At 38.8% G+C, this 17,410-nt stretch overlaps 1 protein-coding gene across 2 annotated transcripts in view; it reads left to right on the plus strand.

Annotated features, from left to right (window-relative positions):
• PPP1R1C (protein phosphatase 1 regulatory inhibitor subunit 1C) overlaps positions 1–17,410 on the plus strand; it is a 127,497-nt gene that overhangs the window by 57,106 nt on the left and 52,981 nt on the right. For both annotated transcript variants that reach the window (XM_043488362.1, XM_043488363.1), the window contains exons 3-4: positions 1,382–1,419; positions 6,366–6,426. In XM_043488362.1, coding sequence (XP_043344297.1) covers positions 1,382–1,419; positions 6,366–6,426 — 99 coding nt within the window. The remainder of the gene's footprint in view (positions 1–1,381; positions 1,420–6,365; positions 6,427–17,410) is intronic.

Genomic DNA, 17,410 nt, shown 5'->3' on the forward strand with positions numbered 1-17,410 from the left:
ACTTTTATCTTATTTATATATTTGGGTCTAAAGTGGGTCTCTTGTAGGCAGCAAAGAGTTGGATCATATGTACTCATCTAGTTTATTACTCTTGGTCTTTTGGAGATTTTAATCTATTTACATTTAAAGCAGTTAATAATAAGGAAAGACTTCCTCCTGTATTTTTGCTGTGTGTTACCTATATGCCTTATGATTTTTCTGTCCCTTATTTCCTGAATTATCTTTTTATGTTTAATTTTTTATAGTGAACTGTTTATATTTCCTTTTCATTTCCTTTTGCATACATTCTATAGCTGTTTTCTTTGTAGTTATGATGGAGATTAAATTTAGAGTCCTAAAGTTACAATACTTTAATTTGAATTTACACTAGCTTAACTTCAACACAAACATACAAACACTTTCTTTTTTTACAGCTCTGTCCCCACCCCTTTTGGTTATTGAGATCACAAAATTACATCCTTATACACTATGTGCCCCAAAGCATAAACTAATAATTCTTTAAATTCACCAGTCTCTTAAATTATCTAGACAGCAAACTAGAATTACAAACCAAAGTTACAATTATACTAGCTTTTAGACTTTCTTTGATGAATATCTCATTCATATACAAATCCTGGCATCAGTCTTTCAGCTTTGGGACTAATTTATAAGTGAGGAAAAGTCAACTGGGTCTAGAAGCCAAGAGGCAGAATCCATGCAAAGCAGGTGAGGAGACGGGAAAGAAACCCCGCCCAGAACGTCCCCCCTCTGTGGAAGGGAAGTATGTGAACACCTTTTTCTCCTCTCTCTGCTTCATGACAACTCTTTCTTATACAGACTATTTGGAAGTTGCCCTAGAAGTGTCATAGAAATATTTCTGACAAAGTGACTGATTCTTTCCAGGAGCATATAGGAAAGAGAGGGCTGCCTCTCTTAGAGTCAGGATTGGGCTCAGTGGAAAAGTAGGTTTGTTCTGCTTATAGGTGAACAAGGAAAATTGACAGAGGCTACGACTGAGTGACTGAACTGAACTGAACTGATCAGTCAATACACAGTACTGCAAAATCCATGAGGAGAGGTTATTTGCGCCTTAACACTGTGATGTTCATGATGCCAACAGCTGGTCTGAGGCATTTCCCTGGTCCTCCTTCTGGATTGCTGGTGGGCAATTTGGGATTTCAGTGTGGTTATTTTTTTATTGCCTTTTTTAAACCTTTGGGAGAGGGTTATCTCAGAAGGCAACGTTTCTTTCTGCATCTCGCTTCCCTCTCAGCCACTAGACTAAGTCATGGATATTGTATAAACAAGAGAAAATGATTAATTCATTCTGTTCCATGTTATTGAAAATTTAATGTGCATATTATAAGAAACCATATCTAAATTGCACCTACTTCTCTTGCAGAAATAGATGACAAGAAGGTGACCAACACACAAGCAGAAGTAAGTTTTCTTCTATTTTGTGTTAAATATATGTCCAATCCAATCAACTAAAAACACAACCAGCTCAATTTGATTGTGAGACAAAATATGATATCAATATAACTGTGTTGTATAAACTATTTAATTTGCTTTTCCTGACTGGATAAACAGTAAAATGGTGTCATTAAATTGTGACCTCTACCTTTGATTCTCCACCTATGAAATACTAACTCCTGGAAAAACCTCTAAAATAAACTACTGATTTTAGAGTAAAGATATGGTATTGATAATTTCAGTTTAGTGACTGGTGATTGCCTTGAGAACCCCATGAACAGTATGAAAAGGCAAAAACGTAGGACACTGAAAGATGAACTCCCCAGGTCGGTAGGTACCCAATATGCTACTGGAGATTAGTGCAGAAATAACTCCAGAAAGAATGAAGGGATGGAACCAAAGCAAAAACAATACCCAGTTGTGGATGTGACAGGTGATAGAAGCAAGGTCCGATGCTGTAAAGAGCAATATTGCAGAGGAACCTGGAATGTTAGGTCCATGAATCAAGGCAAATTGGAAATGGTCAAACAGGAGATGGCAAGAGTGAACGTCGACATTCTAGGAATCAGCGAACTAAGATGGACTGGAATGGGTGAATTTAACTCAAATGACCATTATATCTACTATTGTGGGCAGGAATCCCTTAGAAGACATGGAGTAGCCATCATGGTTAACAACAGTCCGAACTGCAGTACTTGGATGCAATCTCAAAAATGAAAGAATGATCTCTGTTTGTTTCCAAGGCAAACCATTCAATATCACGGTAATCCAAGCCTATGCCCCAACCAGTAACACTGAAGAAGCTGAGTCAAACGGTTCTATGAAGACCTACAAGACCTTTCAGAACTAACAGCCAAAAAAGATGTCCTTTTCATTATAGGGGACTGGAATGCAAAAGTAGGAAGTCAAGAAAGTAGGCAGGAGTCCTGACGTCGCTGAACAAACACGTGGGTGGAAGGGCCATCTCCATCGTAACTCGATAATATAGCTCAGGTTCCCGCCGCGACTCGAGAAAAACCATGAGACTTCCCCCTCGCAGCGAGATGAGGCTCGATTCCCCTACACACAAGAGAAGACTCTACACATGGACATCACCAGATGGTCAACACCAAAATCAGATTGATTATATTCTTTGCAGCCAAAGATGGAGAAGCTGTATACAGTCAGGAAAAACAAGATTAGGAGCTGACTGTGGCTCAGATCATGAACTTCTTATTGCCAAATTCAGACTTAAATTGAAGAAAGTAGAGAAAACCACTAGCCCATTCAGGTATGACCTAAATCAAATCCCTTATGACTATACAGTAGTAGTGAGAAATAGGTTTAAGGGACTAGATCTGGTAGACAGAGAGCCTGATGAACTATGGACGGAGGTTCGTGACACTGAATAGGAGACAGGGATAAGACCATCCCCAGGGAAAAGGAAAGCAAAAAGGAAAACGGCTGTCTGAGGAGGCCTTACAAATAGCTGTGAAAAGAAGAGAAGCGAAAAGCAAAGGAGAAAAGTAAAGATATTCCCATCTGAATGCAAGGAGAATAGCCAGGAGAGATAAAAAAGCCTTCCTCAGTGCAAAGAAATAGAGGAAAACAACAGAATGGGAAAGACTAGAGATCTCTTCAAGAAAATTAGAGATACCAAGGGAACATTTCATGCAAAGATGGGCTCGATAAAGGACAGAAATGGTATGGACCTAACAGAAGCAAAAGATAATAAGAAGAGGTGGCAAGAATACACAGAAGAACTGTACAAAAAAGATCTTCATGACCCAGATAATTGCAATGGTGTGATCACTCACCTAGAGCCAGACATCTTGGAATGTGAAGTCAAGCGGGCCTTAGAAAGCATCTCTACGAACATAGCTAGTGGAGGTGATGGCATTCCAGTTGAGCTATTTCAAATCCTGAAAGATGATGCTGTGAAAGTGCTGCACTCAATATGCCAGCAAATTGTCCTCAGGACTGGAAAAGGTCAGTTTTCATTCCAACTTCAAAGAAAGGCAATCCCAAAGAATGCTCGAACTACTGCACAATTGCACTCATCTCACACGCTAGTAAAGTAATGTTCAAAATTCTCCAAGCCAGGCTTTAGCAATACGTGAACCGTGAACTTCCAGATGTTCAAACTGGTTTTAGGAAAAGCAGAGGAACCAGAGATCAAATTGCCAACATCCACTGGATCACAGAAAAAGCAGGAGAGTTCCAGAAAAACATCTACTTCTGCTTTATTGACTATGCCAAAGTCTTTGACTGTGTGGATCACAATAAGCTGTGGAAAATTCTGCAAGAGATGGGAATAGCAGACCACCTGACCTACCTCTTGAGAAACCTGTATGCAGGTCAGGAAGCAACAGTTAGAACTGGACATGGAACAACAGACTGGTTCCAAATAGGAAAAGGAGTACGTCAAGGCTGTATATTGTCCCCCTGCTTATTTAACTTATATGCAGAATACATCATGAGAAATGCTGGGCTGGAAGAAGCAGAAGCTGGAATCAAGATTGCTGGGAGAAATATCAATAACCTCAGATATGCAGATGAAACCACCCTTATGGCAGAAAGTGAAGAGGATTTAAACAGCCTTTTGATGAAAGTGAGAGAGGAGAGTGAAAAAGTTGGCTTAAATCTCAACATTCAGAAAACTAAGATCATGGCATTTGGTCCCATCAGTTCACTGGAAATAGATGGGGAGACAGTGGAAACAGTGTCAGACTTTATTTTGGGGGGCTCCAAAATCACTGCAGATGGTGATTGCAGCCATGAAATTAAAAGACGCTTACTCCTTGGAAGGAAAATTATGACCAACCTAGATAGCATATTTAAAAGCAGACACATTACTTTGCCAACAAAGGTCCATCTTAGTCAAGGCTATAGTCTTTCCAGTAGTCATGAATGGATGTGAGAGTTGGACAGTGAAGAAAGCTGAGCACCGAAGAATTGATGCTTTTGAACTGTGGTGTTGGAGAAGACTCTTGAGAGTCCCTTGGACTGCAAGGAGATCCAACCAGTCCATCCTAAAGGGATCAGTCCTGGGTGTTCATTAGAAGGACTGATGCTGAAGCTGAACTCCAATAATTTGGCCACCTGATGCGAAGAGCTGACTCATTGGAAAAGAGCCTGATGTTGGCAGGAACTGGGGGCAGGAGAAGAAGGGGACGACAGAGGATGAGATGGCTGGATGGCATCATCGACTTGATGGACATGAGTTTGAGTAAACTCTGGGAGTTGATGATGGACAGGGAAGCCTGGCGTGCTGCGATTCATGGGGTCACAAAGAGTCAGACACGACTGAGTGACTGAACTGAACTGTACTGAAGTTGTGTGTGACCGTCACAGGTTGGGGCAGCCAGTGTTGGAATCCTGGAACAAGAAGTTGGAGGACAGACATCTCTTAAGGGTTCTCTGATGTGTGGAACCAAGAGCAGACCCTGAAGCCAGAGGCTCCACACACACATGCAGGAGTTCAGGTTGAAAATATGAACCAGGGGAGGCTAGCATAGCTGATAACAAAGGATATACAAAATACAAGAGAATGAGCAAATGTGTGTCCATAAATGGAATAAATATTGAATAGCATTCATGAAGACTTAGTAATCAGTGGCCACATGAGTAGGCATACAGCAATGTGGAAAGAACAAAATACCAGAAAGTATCTCTCAAGATGTTTCTAAAAATTTAATGATATTGTAAACATGAAACGGTTTGAAAACTAAATTCTTACATAAAAATAGTTTTTATTACTTAATAAACTTTACTAAACAAACCAACTTTTATGTAGAATTAATTTTCTACTTCATCTTTGAATATGTATTTGGGAATAAATATATAATAAAACTGGAAGTGAATGCTTCTTAAAATCAACCAGATGTAACAGAATACAGTAGAGGTACAACAGAAGTCTCAGTCAACCACACATTTATACTAATGTAGAGCTGCCCTGCTTGCATCTGTGCATAATAGACATATCAAAACTCTCTATTCTGGGGAAATTTGCTTGTACCATTTGCTTTGGTTGATATGGATTCAGTAGCTATTTGGTTGAATTTTTTAGTTTTTAAGAGATTGTTTTTGCATCCTCTGAATACCAGTATCTTGATGACTCCTTTGAGGGCAATTAAGCTTTAGTACGTGTGAGTAAAGATGCCTAAAGCTCTATTTACTGTGAAACAGTTTCCAGTATTTTTCAGACTCTGTACATTATGTTCTTTCTAATATGGATGGAAAGCCTAGAACAATCCTCAGAAAGTATCTTGCAATTATTTATACTCAAACTTTTTAAAGCAAAAATAAATGCTCCAGACATGAAAACTCCAGCCTTTGCCACACTGAAATATAAGTAGATGCACTGTTAAAAAGGAGTTTTTGATATAACCTGATTGAAGTATAGACCACATATATATAATTTATTATAATGAATAATGGTTTATACATATATACATATCTATATCTATCTATATGTCTATCTCCATCTAAACTTTAAAACTTTGGCCCTGAAAAGTATTCCAATTTGTATCATTTTTAGTGCAAAAAATTCTTTTCCAATAAATTAATTCTTATCCAAAGTGCTTAAGTAAGAGTGTTAAGTATCAGTTTTGTTATGAAAGATCTTTTCAACATATGAAGGAAAAGTACCTCAACACTGTAATTTCAAGTAAGTGGAGCTATTAGATTGAACACCTCAATTCCATAGGGTTATAGATTGGTATTACTTAACAAAGACTCTCATTAACCCTCCAGAACCATTAACAATCCTAACGACAGATATAATTATACCTTGGTCATAGTTTTGGAGTGTATTTTGTCCTGGCATTTATGTTTGTCTTTAAAATACAAAGGATTAGTAGTAGTTTTCAAAGGGCTAATGGCATTGTACTTTTTATCCAAATATAAGACTTTGCCTTTTTTTCTTTATCCAGTCACAGAATGCAACCCCTAAGCAAAGGAAGCAGAGCGTGTACACACCACCCACCATGAAAGGTACTGTCCAGGTACTGTTTCGGGTTCTTGTGAGTGCTAAGTTCATGGGTGACAGGCATTCTGCTCTCAGGCACCTTATACCTGCTTAAAAGCTACATCTAATGTCACCTCTACAACTTGGTAACGTGACTTTCAGTTTAACCAAGAGTGAAATGGTTGAAGAAGGAATAACTAGATATGTCTCAAAATCTTAGTCTGGACATTCAGATTTTCCAGAATAATGACAAAAGCTTTCTTTTACCTTTTCTCGCATGTTTTCCTTGCAGAGATTTTTCTAGAACCCCTAATTGCTCTTGCCGATGTTCGCAGATAATTATCTTTTTTTTTTTCCCCTAGGCGTAAGTAAAGTATTTCTTTAATTTTGGACAGATACAGTGTAAAGTGTTGCTTCATTGTCCTGTGTCAGAAGCAGCTCTAAGAAATCAAATCAAACAACTATTAGCTGTACATATAACAGCTGCTGAAATAACAACTAAGAAGGCTAGCTCAGATTCTGGCATTCTCCCAGAGTTTCTACCCCTCCCTTCCAAATTAGAACTGCTAAAAGAACATCTAAGTGTATCAGAATTTTGACCAACATCAATTTCAAGGAAGGCTTCTCTTTTTCCTCCCACAAGAGTATCCCTGACCTGGGAGAGTGTGTCCCATCCACCAGGTCATGTTCCAGCCTGGCTCTTGGGCCGCTGGCCCAGGGGCTCATCATGCAGTCGTCCAACTTTGTTTCAACTACAAGAGAGGCCAGCTGAGCAGCTTACTCTGGAGTCTAGAGAGATGTCTAAATTGGGAGTGAAATTTTCCACTCTGTATTCTCTCTAGATTTGGGGCCTTTTCAGAGAGGTGGGATATAAATGGACACATTAATAGCTACTTTCCATAAACTTCCTTCCTGAGCAGCTATAAAATATCATGTTTGCTTGTTCGTGAGACTACAGTAAATAATGCGATCAGTATTACAGTTCATTTCAGGGTAATTATTGAGGCTATCAGGCTTCCTTCTCTCAAGATCAGTGTAATCATTTTTGAAGATACTTTGCCTATTGTAAGCCATCTTGTACTTTTAAGACACGACAGTTTTGGCATGAATGGGCCCCAATGAAAGATATATGTTCACTCATTTAATGATTTCCTCTGTTCTATTTTGGGTTAGTTTAACTAAATAAAGACTGTTCTCATGTCCTTAGGGAATAATAGCATTATTTTTAAAGGAAAATCTTAAAATCAAATCCCAAGGGCCCATAGTTTTCATTATATTTAGCTCTCTAATATCATAAGAATGTGGGACCCTAACATTTAAGGAAATTAGTCATATTGTACATATTTTACACATATGATAATCATTTTTGGTCATGAGTTAAAAACTTCAGAAAGCACAGAAATTCCTTCATGAGGCTATTGGGGTATAGCCACTTAGGTCCTCATTTATTACCTATAAATACTTAGGAGAGTCTCCTGCTTCTGATAAAAGAGAAATCAGTCCACTTGTCCCTTTAGAGATAGAAATGAATATTTCAGGACAGAATTAAGCAATAGTAACATATGGTGCATTTTGAGCACATTAAGAAACTTCAATCATAAGAAAGATGAATTAGTAAAGGAAATGTTACTGAAATGCAAAGTCAATAATACAATTGCTCTGAAATGTATAATTCTTCAAATTGCAGTGGAATATGCAACTGTTGAGTGTAAAAATATTTGCTGGGAGAGCAAAGTAGTACCAGGAGTGATTAATAGCCCTGAAAAAATCACTCTGACCAAATGGCCAACTAGGGTTTCATAAATGACCCAGTGAGTAGCTAGTTAGTAAAACAAAACAAACTAGCCAGATTCCTTCCTTCTCTCATACTAGGTTCTGAGGAGTTACTGGATACAGAGGCCAAAGTGACAGGAGCGAGATGCTACATCTCCCAAATGTCATTGCAATTAATGCCCAGATAGACTCATCTTCCAGGTCCTATATTCATTTATTTTCCCCCCTTTCAATTACTATGGTATTTATGGCCCCACCAGGTTTCTGGAAATAGAGACATGTCCAGGTTACCTCTTATGATGAAAGTTCTATATGAAAGTTCAGAGGTGGGCAGAGGTAAGAAATAGAGCAGAAAAAACCATTTTAAACAGGTACGCTGTCAGGAATGATAGACTAATGACCTCCAAATTTATATCTGCAGGCAGAATGTATCTCCTGAACCTCAGACTTTCTAACTAGCTACCAATTTTTTTCACTTGAATGAATGACACTTATTGAAACTTCTCAAATTTAACACATCCAAAACCAAACTCATTGGTTCTTTTTTGGGTTTTCCCCATCTCAATAAATCTTATGCAGCCGTCAAAAACAAAAACCTTTGCATAATCCTTGACTACTCCCCATTACCAAACCATCATCTTACCTGTGTTAGTGCTGATTTCAAGATGCACTCCTGCTCTATTTTCTATATCTTCCATTGCCACTACCTTGTGTGACCACCATTATTTCTTGCCTTGGCTGCTGAAGTAGCCTACCTACTACTCTCCTGTTTCTGCTCCTGACCCTCTACAGTCTAATCTCTACACACAAACCAGAGTAATTCCTCTAACTCACAAATGTGATCATGCTACCCCCTCGATCAAATCCTCAAAAACTTCCTGTCACATTCAGAATACAATGAAAAATCCAATCATGGCTTACAACTCCCTGAATGAGCTGCACTGGTCTTTCTCCTTGATCTTATCTCCTTTCACCTTGCCCCTGTTCACATTAGGGATCAATGTCATGGACTTTTTCATTATTTATAAACACCTCAAACACACTTTCATATCAGAACATTTGTGCTTTCCACATTTTTTGCTTGAGAAACTCTTTACCCAGTGGCCTCACAGATGGCTCAGCTACGGTTCCCTCCTCAGAAAGGTCTTTCTTTCTCAATAACTGCCCCTCCTACCATTGCTATCTACATCCTTACAGCACTACCTCAATTTTTTCCATGGCCCTAATCAGTAGGTACCAATGAGATGTCTATGACAACAGTCTTGTTCATTTGATGTTCCCAGCATCTAGCACAGTTCCTGGAACTAAACAGGTGCTCAATAAAAACTTGTTGAATAACCATAATGAATTGGGGAATTCAGCCACATTGCCATCTGCTCAGAAGAGGATGTCCCTTAAACCTTGTCCTACTAATTGTCATACTTGTGACTCTGCTTCTGCTTCTCTTTGCTTTTCACTCTCTGGTTGATCCCCTTCACCCTCTTGGTAAGTTCTTACTTCTCCATATGCTTCTGTTTTTCTATTTTTGCTTTTCCCCACTTCCCTTCTGTCTGGTCAAAAAGAAAATCTGATTTGGAAAATTAGTTACCATCAAGAATTATGCATCAATTTTCCTGGATTCTTAACAAAGGTTATCTCATGGACCACTGGAATGATTAAGTGATTGCCTCTGACTAAAACCTGATTCTTCCAACAATTAGTTTGTGGCCAAGATGGCAGCATCATAGGAAACAAACTTGGCAATGTAAATAGAAGAATCTGGATATGGTTTTCTTCCTTTAGAGATGTTTCATGATTAGATCAGAATATTGACTCTAAGAAAATAATAGCAGATTTAGCTCTTGGTCTTGCCACCTTTCTAGACACAACATTATAGTCATTCTAAGTTGTCAAGCTTAAAGAGAAACTGGTACAATTATCTAATGATGTATTGAATATCACTTCCATTTTTCCCACTGCATCTAACCTCAGAGTATTAGATTGGCTATGTTCTTTTGAAGGTTCTATTAACAATATATTAGACTTGGGTAATAGCCAGATAATCAAAAGTTCCAGGTGATTTTGCTGTAGCAAGTCTAAAAACTGACCAGACTCCAGATATTCAATCACCTATGTAACATGTCTTTCTTATGTCACAGGAAGAAATCTTATGGAGATCAAATATCATGAGATCAAAATTAGCTTGTTAAAAAAACAGCAAGTCAATTTGTCCTTCAATATTCCCCTTCCCAGGGAGGTGCTTATTCCTGAGTTCTGGGAGTCTCTAATGACTCTCTCCCTCTCCTTCACTCTCTTCATTAGTGGGGCACCAGGTCTTGTGAAGTGCACCCCATTAGTATCTCTCCCAACCTTCGCCTCCTCTCCTTTATCGCCAATGCGACAATAACAATTCAAATTTCATTTCTTGTATATAAAAGGTTAATCTCCATACAGTCTCTCATCTCTACTTCCCATTTGTTTTCTACACTGTAACCAAAGTAAAAGATGCTCACTTCTTAGAAGAAAAGCAATGACAAACCTAGACAGTTTATTAAAAAGCAGAGACATTACTTTGCCAACAAAGTTCTGTATAGTCAAAGCTATGGTTTTTCCAGTAGTCATGTATGGATGTGAGAGCTGGATAATAAAAAAAAGGTTGAGTGCTGAAGAATTGATGCCTTCAAACTGTGGTGCTGTAGAAGACTCTTGAGAATCCCTTGAACTGCAAGGAGATTCATCAACCAGTTAGTCCTAAAGGAAATGAACCCTGAATATTCATTGGAAGGACTGATGCTGAAGCTTAAGCTCCAGTACTTTGGCCACCTGATGTGAAAAGCCAACTCATTGGAAAAGATGCTGATGCTGGGAAAGACCGAAGGCAGGAGAAGGGGATGACAGAGGATGAGATGGTTGGATGGCATCACTGACTCAATGGACATGAATTTGAGCAAACTCTGGGAGATGATGAAGGATAGGGAAGCCTGGCATGTCTATGGGGTCGCAAAGAGTAGGACATGACTAAGTGACTGAACAATGACAACACCAACCAAAGTGAACTTTTAAAATGTGAATGTGGTTATGCCACTCCCTCGGTTAGAACTTTTCAATAGCTCCTCACTGTCCTTAGATAAAATTCTTATTCCAGAGCAAAGTTTAGAAAGCTTACTTCCCAATCTGTCTCTCCTTCCCTTACCCACTAGGTTCTAGCCGTATTGGCATTCAGTCAGCTTCTAAATGCACCAAACTCTTTCCTGAAAAAGTTTATGTAGATTCTTCACTTCATATATAATATTCTCCTTTGCTTTCTTCTTGTCCTCATTCTTTATTTGGTTAGTTCTTACTTATCTGTCCTTAAAGGTCAGATCTTGAAAAGAGCTTTCCCTAACCATCATTCTAAATTATCTCTAGCTGTAAACTCTCTATATGAATCTGCTTGCAATACAGGAGACCCGGCTTCAATCCCTGGATCAGGAAGATACCCTGGAGAAGGAAATGGCTACCCACTCTAGCCTGGAGAATTATATGCACAGAGGAGCCTACCAAGCTACAGTCCATGGGGTTGCAGAGTCAGAAATGGCTACCCACTCTAGCCTGGAGAATTATATGCACAGAGGAGCCTACCAGGCTCCATGGGGTTGCAGAGTCAGACATGAGTAACTAACACTTTTACCTTTTTTTCCCCATAAACTCTCTATTGATAGTTATACATTCTCTATAGTTCTCTTATTGCAAGTAATCACAGTGTTCATTTATTCGTCACGTGTCTGTCTCTCCAACTAGACCAGAAGTGATCTATACGGCAGCAGTGATGGTGTCTATTTTGTGCATTACCTTATCTGTAGGGCTTAACACAATGCTTGAGATATAGCAGTGCATATACATATACTTTTAAACATACATTTTTTAATGTATGCAATACTACTGTTAGTGAATGAATCATTTCCTTAGGACATTTAACATTCTATCTGGTCTGTTAGAAAGATCATTTCTCTATTAAACTTTATATTCATGGATTTTGGCTCTATATCTTGTTCCAACTTGTGATAAGTTTAAAAATGACAACTACCTGAATATTTCAAGATGTCTACCAGGTCCTTGCTTTCCATAATTTCTCTTTCCAGGTTAAAACATTTCAATGTCAATTATGCCTGTTCCTTCACATTCACTCTTGATGTCCTAATAAGCTTCAGCTTATACCATTCTAGAAGTTCATCATTTAAATCAACTTATTCTTAAGGTGTGATCATGGCTCAGACAGTAAGGAAACTGCCTGCAATGCAGGAGACCTGGTTTCAATCCCTGGAGAAGGGAAAGGCTACCCACTCCAGTGTTGTTGCCTGGAGAATCCCATGGACAGAGGAACCTGGTGGGCTACAGCCCATAGGGTAACAGAGTCAGACATGAATAAGCAACTAACACTTTCACTTTCTGAGCAGAAAGGAGACTTCAATTATGCCTATCACCTCCTCCATCCCAGGTAATTTAATTCCATTACTGCAACTCAAAATGGAATTGGCTTTTTCTGGCAGCCATATACATTGGTGACAAACAGTGAACTTACCATAAATTCAAAACTTCAAAGCCGTTTTTTCATGTACTGCTTTAAAGCCATAGTATTTATAATGTATTCCTCATTTTACATCTTTTCTTAGCCAAAAAGCAAGACAGTGCTATCATACCAACTGAATTTCATTTTCTCAGAATCAGTTGTCACAGGAACATGTCATAATTTCATATCATGATTCCATCACCTGTTCTACTCTATTTTCTATTATCTCAATTATTTTGTCATCCTCAGATTATATAAATTTTATTTTTGGTATTTTTATCTATATCTGTAATAGACATCTCAAACAGAACAGGGCAAGGAAAAGTCTGTGGCACACTTATCTCTCTCTAGTTGACACTGATCCCCCTGAAGGCCACCATTCAACAAGTTATCAAATAGACTTCTTATGTCAAGATTACATCCCTTAAAACCAGAGGATATTATGAACACTCTCATTAGATAATTACTGATATATTTCAGATCTGGTGTGCTGACCATGTAAGTTATAAATTTGTAATGTATATTATGCATAAAATGACAAGCTTAAGTTTGCTTAGGAAACAGACTTACTTTTCCATTACCCTGTGTGTACAGTGCTTTATAATTATGTAAGTAGAAAGTTCTGAAGATTATCAGAAAAATGATAGCTGACTACTGAATACCCATATGACTTCTCTGGTGTTTACATGGTGGTCAGCCCTGTAATTTACAGAACAGTCAATTAAATTATTTTTGGATAGCTTGAATCATGTTTTCAAAAAGCAAAGTAGGTTTGAGGCAGGAAATGGCTGACACATTTCCACCCCCATTGTTCGTGTGTATGTGTGTGTGTTTTACTGGAAGGCAAATGCCTTCAACTGAAGACAGCAAAGCAAGCGCCATCGATTTAAAAGGAAATCTGAACATGAAACAAAAGCAACTGACTGAAAAACTGCTTTGTATAGCAGGCTTATTAGTATCATGTTCAGTTCAGTCACTCAGTCGCGTCCAACTCTTTGAGACCCCATGGACTGCAGCACGCCAGGCCTCCCTGTCCATCACCAACTCCCGGAGTTTACTCAAACTCATGTCCATCAAGTCGGTGATGCCATCCAACCATCTCATCCTCTGTTGGCCCCTTCTCCTCCTGCCTTCAATCTTTCCCAGCATCAGGGTCTTTTCCAATGAGTCAGCTCTTCGCATCAGGTGGAGAAAGTATTGGAGCTTCAGCTTCAACATCAGTCTCTCCAATGAATATTCAGGACTGATTTCCTTTAGGATGGACTGGTTGGATCTCCTTGCAGTCCAAGGGACTCTCAAGAGTCTGCTCCAACCCCACAGTTCAAAAGCATCAATTCTTTGGCGCTCAGCTTTCTTTATAGTCCAACTCTCACATCCATACATGACTACTGGAAAAACCATAGCCTTGACTAGACGGTCCTTTGTTGGCAAAGTAATGTCTCTACTTTTTAATATGCTGTTTAGGTTGGTCAGGTTCGTCTAGGTTCATGAAGAGTATGAAAAGACCATTAGTATCATGAGATTGGTGCAAATGTAATTGCAGTTTTGCATTTTTGAAATTTGCCTTTTGACACTGAACACATTCTTAAATAAATGTGGTTATCTTATACATAATTTTAATGTGCATTTCTTAATTATGTTTTTTTGCTAGTGACTTGTATTACTTGCTGCTTATTTTATATTTATTTTAGACTATGGAAATGATGTTAGACAAAAAGCAAATTTGAATGATTTTCTTGAGTTCAAAATGGGTTGTAAAGGACCAGAGACAACTCGCAACATCACTAACACATTTGGCCCAGAAACTGCTAACAAGCGTACAGTGGTGGTTCAAGAAGTTTTCCAAAGGAGACGAGAGCCTTGAAGGTGAGTGTAGTGGCCCGCCATTCTGAAGGTGACAACGGTCAACTGAGAGCAGTCATCAAAGCTAATCCTCTTAAAAACTGTATGAGAAATTGCTGAAAAACAGAATGTCAATCATTCTACAGTCATTCCGCATTTGCAGCAAATTGGAAATGTGAAACAGTTTGTAAGTGGGTGCCTCATGAGCTGACTGCAAACCAAAAAATTTGTCATTTTGAAGTGTCTTCTCTTACTCCACGCAACAACAAGCTATTATTCAACTGGATTGTGATGTGCAATGAAAAGTGAATTTTATACAACAACCAGCAACAACTAGCTTCAGTGGCTGAACTGAGAAAAAGCTCCAAAGCCCTTCCCAAAGAAAAACTTGCACCAAAAATAGGTCATGGCAGCTGTTTGGTGGTCTGCTGCTGGTCTGATCCACTACAGCTTTCTGAATCCCAGTGAAACCATTACATCTGAGAAGTATGCTCAGTAAATCGATGAGATGCACTAAAAACTGCAATGCCTGAAACACTGGTCAACAGAAACGGTCCAATTCTTTTCCATGACAACCCCTGACCACAAGTCACACAACCATGGCTTCAAAAGTTGGATGAATTGGGCTACGAAGTTTTGCCTCATATTCACCTGACCTCTCACCTACCTACTACGACTTCTTCAAGCATCTCGACAATTTTCTGCAGGGAAAGCACTTCCACAACCAGCAGGAAGAAGAAAATGCTTTTGAAGAATTTGTCAAATCCTAAAGCATGGATTTTTATGCTACAGGAAGAATCAAACTTATTTCTCGTTGGCAAAAATGTGTTGAGTGTGATGATTCCTATTTTGATTAATAAAGATGTGTTATGAGCCTAGTTATAATAATTTAAAATCATGATCCAAAAGTGCAATTACTTTTGCACCAACCTAACACATTACTATTTTTAACATATAAGTAAGATTTTTCATGAACTTCTGAAAACATCTTCTTCCTCTCATTCTTCACAATATCTTTAAGGGAAAAGCTTAGCTACTTCAGTGTCCAGAGATTGTTCTTCTAATATGTCCAGTAGATCTTCTCTGAATGCTTATGGCATTGTAACTCCTACATTTTTTTTTCTCCAAGGATGGTTGTGATCTTGATACTTTATCTCAATTTGGTCACTGTCTTTCATAATAGAGCAATAAATGCAAATAAGGAATAGCCCATGGAAGGAAATAAATCAAACTGGCCCAAGAAAAAGGCTAACACAGTTTTGGAGGATGACAGTGACAGTGATTTTGGAGGATGTTATGTACAGTGGCAAAGATGTGCCATGTGTCATTCAGTTCAGTTCTAGTTCAGTTGCTCAGTCATGTCTGACACTCTGCAACCCCATGGACTGCAGCACACCAGGCTTCTCTGTCCATCACCAACTCCCAGAGCCTGCTCAAATTCATGTTCATAGAGTCAGTGATGTCGTCCAACCATCTCATCCTCTGTCATCCCCTTCTCCTCCTGCCTTCAAACTTTCCCAGCATCAGGATCTTTTCTTTTCTTTTTTTTTTTTTATTAGTTGGAGGCTAATTACTTCACAACATTTCAGTGGGTTTTGTCATACATTGATATGAATCAGCTATAGATTTACACGTATTCCCCATCCCGATCTCCCCTCCCACCTCCCTCTCCACCTGATTCCTCTGGGTCTTCCCAGTGCACCAGGCCCGATCTTTTCAAATGAGTCAGTTCTTCCCATCAGATGGCCAAAGTATTAGAGTTTCAGCTTCAGCATCAGTCCTTCCAATGAATATTCAGGACTGATTTCCTTTAGGATTGACTGCTTGGATCTCCTTGAAGTCTAAAGGGCTCTCAAGAGTCTTTTCCAACACCACAATGCAAAAGCATCAATTATTTGCCACTCAGCTTTCTTTATAGTCCAACTCTCACATCCATACATTACTACTAGAAAAACCATAGCTTTGACTAGACAGAACTTTGTTGGCAAAATAATGTTTCTGCTTTTTAATATGCATCTAGGTTGGTCATAGCTTTTCTTCCAAGGAACAAGCGTCTTTTAATTTCATGACTGCAGTCACCATCTGCAGTGATTTTGGAGCCCAAGAAAAAAAGTCTATAACTGTTTCTATTGTTTCCCCATTTATTTGCCATGAAGTGATGAGACCGGAGGCCATGATCTTAGTTTTCTGAATGTTGAGTTTTAAGACAACTTTTTCACTCTCCTCTTTCACTTTCATCAAGAGTTCTTTAATACTTTGCTTTCTGCCACAAGGGTGGTGTCATCTGCATATCTGAGGTTACTGATATTTCTCCTGGCATTCTTGATCCCAACTTGGGCTTCATCCATTCGGCATTTTGTATTATGTACTCAGCATATAAGTTAAATAATCAGGGTGACAATATACAGACTTGATGTACTCCTTTCCCAATTTGGAACCAGTCTGTTGTTCCATGTCCGGTTCTAACTGTTTCTTCTTGACTTGCATACAGATTTCTCAGGAGACAGGTAAGGTGGTCTGGTATTCCCATCTCTTGAAGAATTTCCCACAGTTTGTTGTGATCCACACAGTCAAAGGCTTTGGAATAGTCAATAAAGCAGAAGTAGATTTTTTGGGGGAACTCTCTTGTTTTGTCTATGATCCAACAGATGTTGGCAATTTGATCTCTGGCCCCTCTGCCTTTTCTAAATCTAGCTTGAACATCTGGGAAGTTTACAGTTCACGTACTGTTGAAGCCTTGAAGAATTTTGAGCATTATTTTGCTAGCATATGAGATGACTGTATTGTGCGGTAGTTTGAGCATTCTTTGGCATTGCCTTTCTTTAGGACTGGAATGAAAATGGACCTTTTCCATTCCTGTGGCCACT

This window comes from Cervus canadensis, chromosome 15, assembly GCF_019320065.1.
Source record: "Cervus canadensis isolate Bull #8, Minnesota chromosome 15, ASM1932006v1, whole genome shotgun sequence".
NCBI classification, from domain to species: Eukaryota; Metazoa; Chordata; class Mammalia; order Artiodactyla; family Cervidae; genus Cervus; species Cervus canadensis.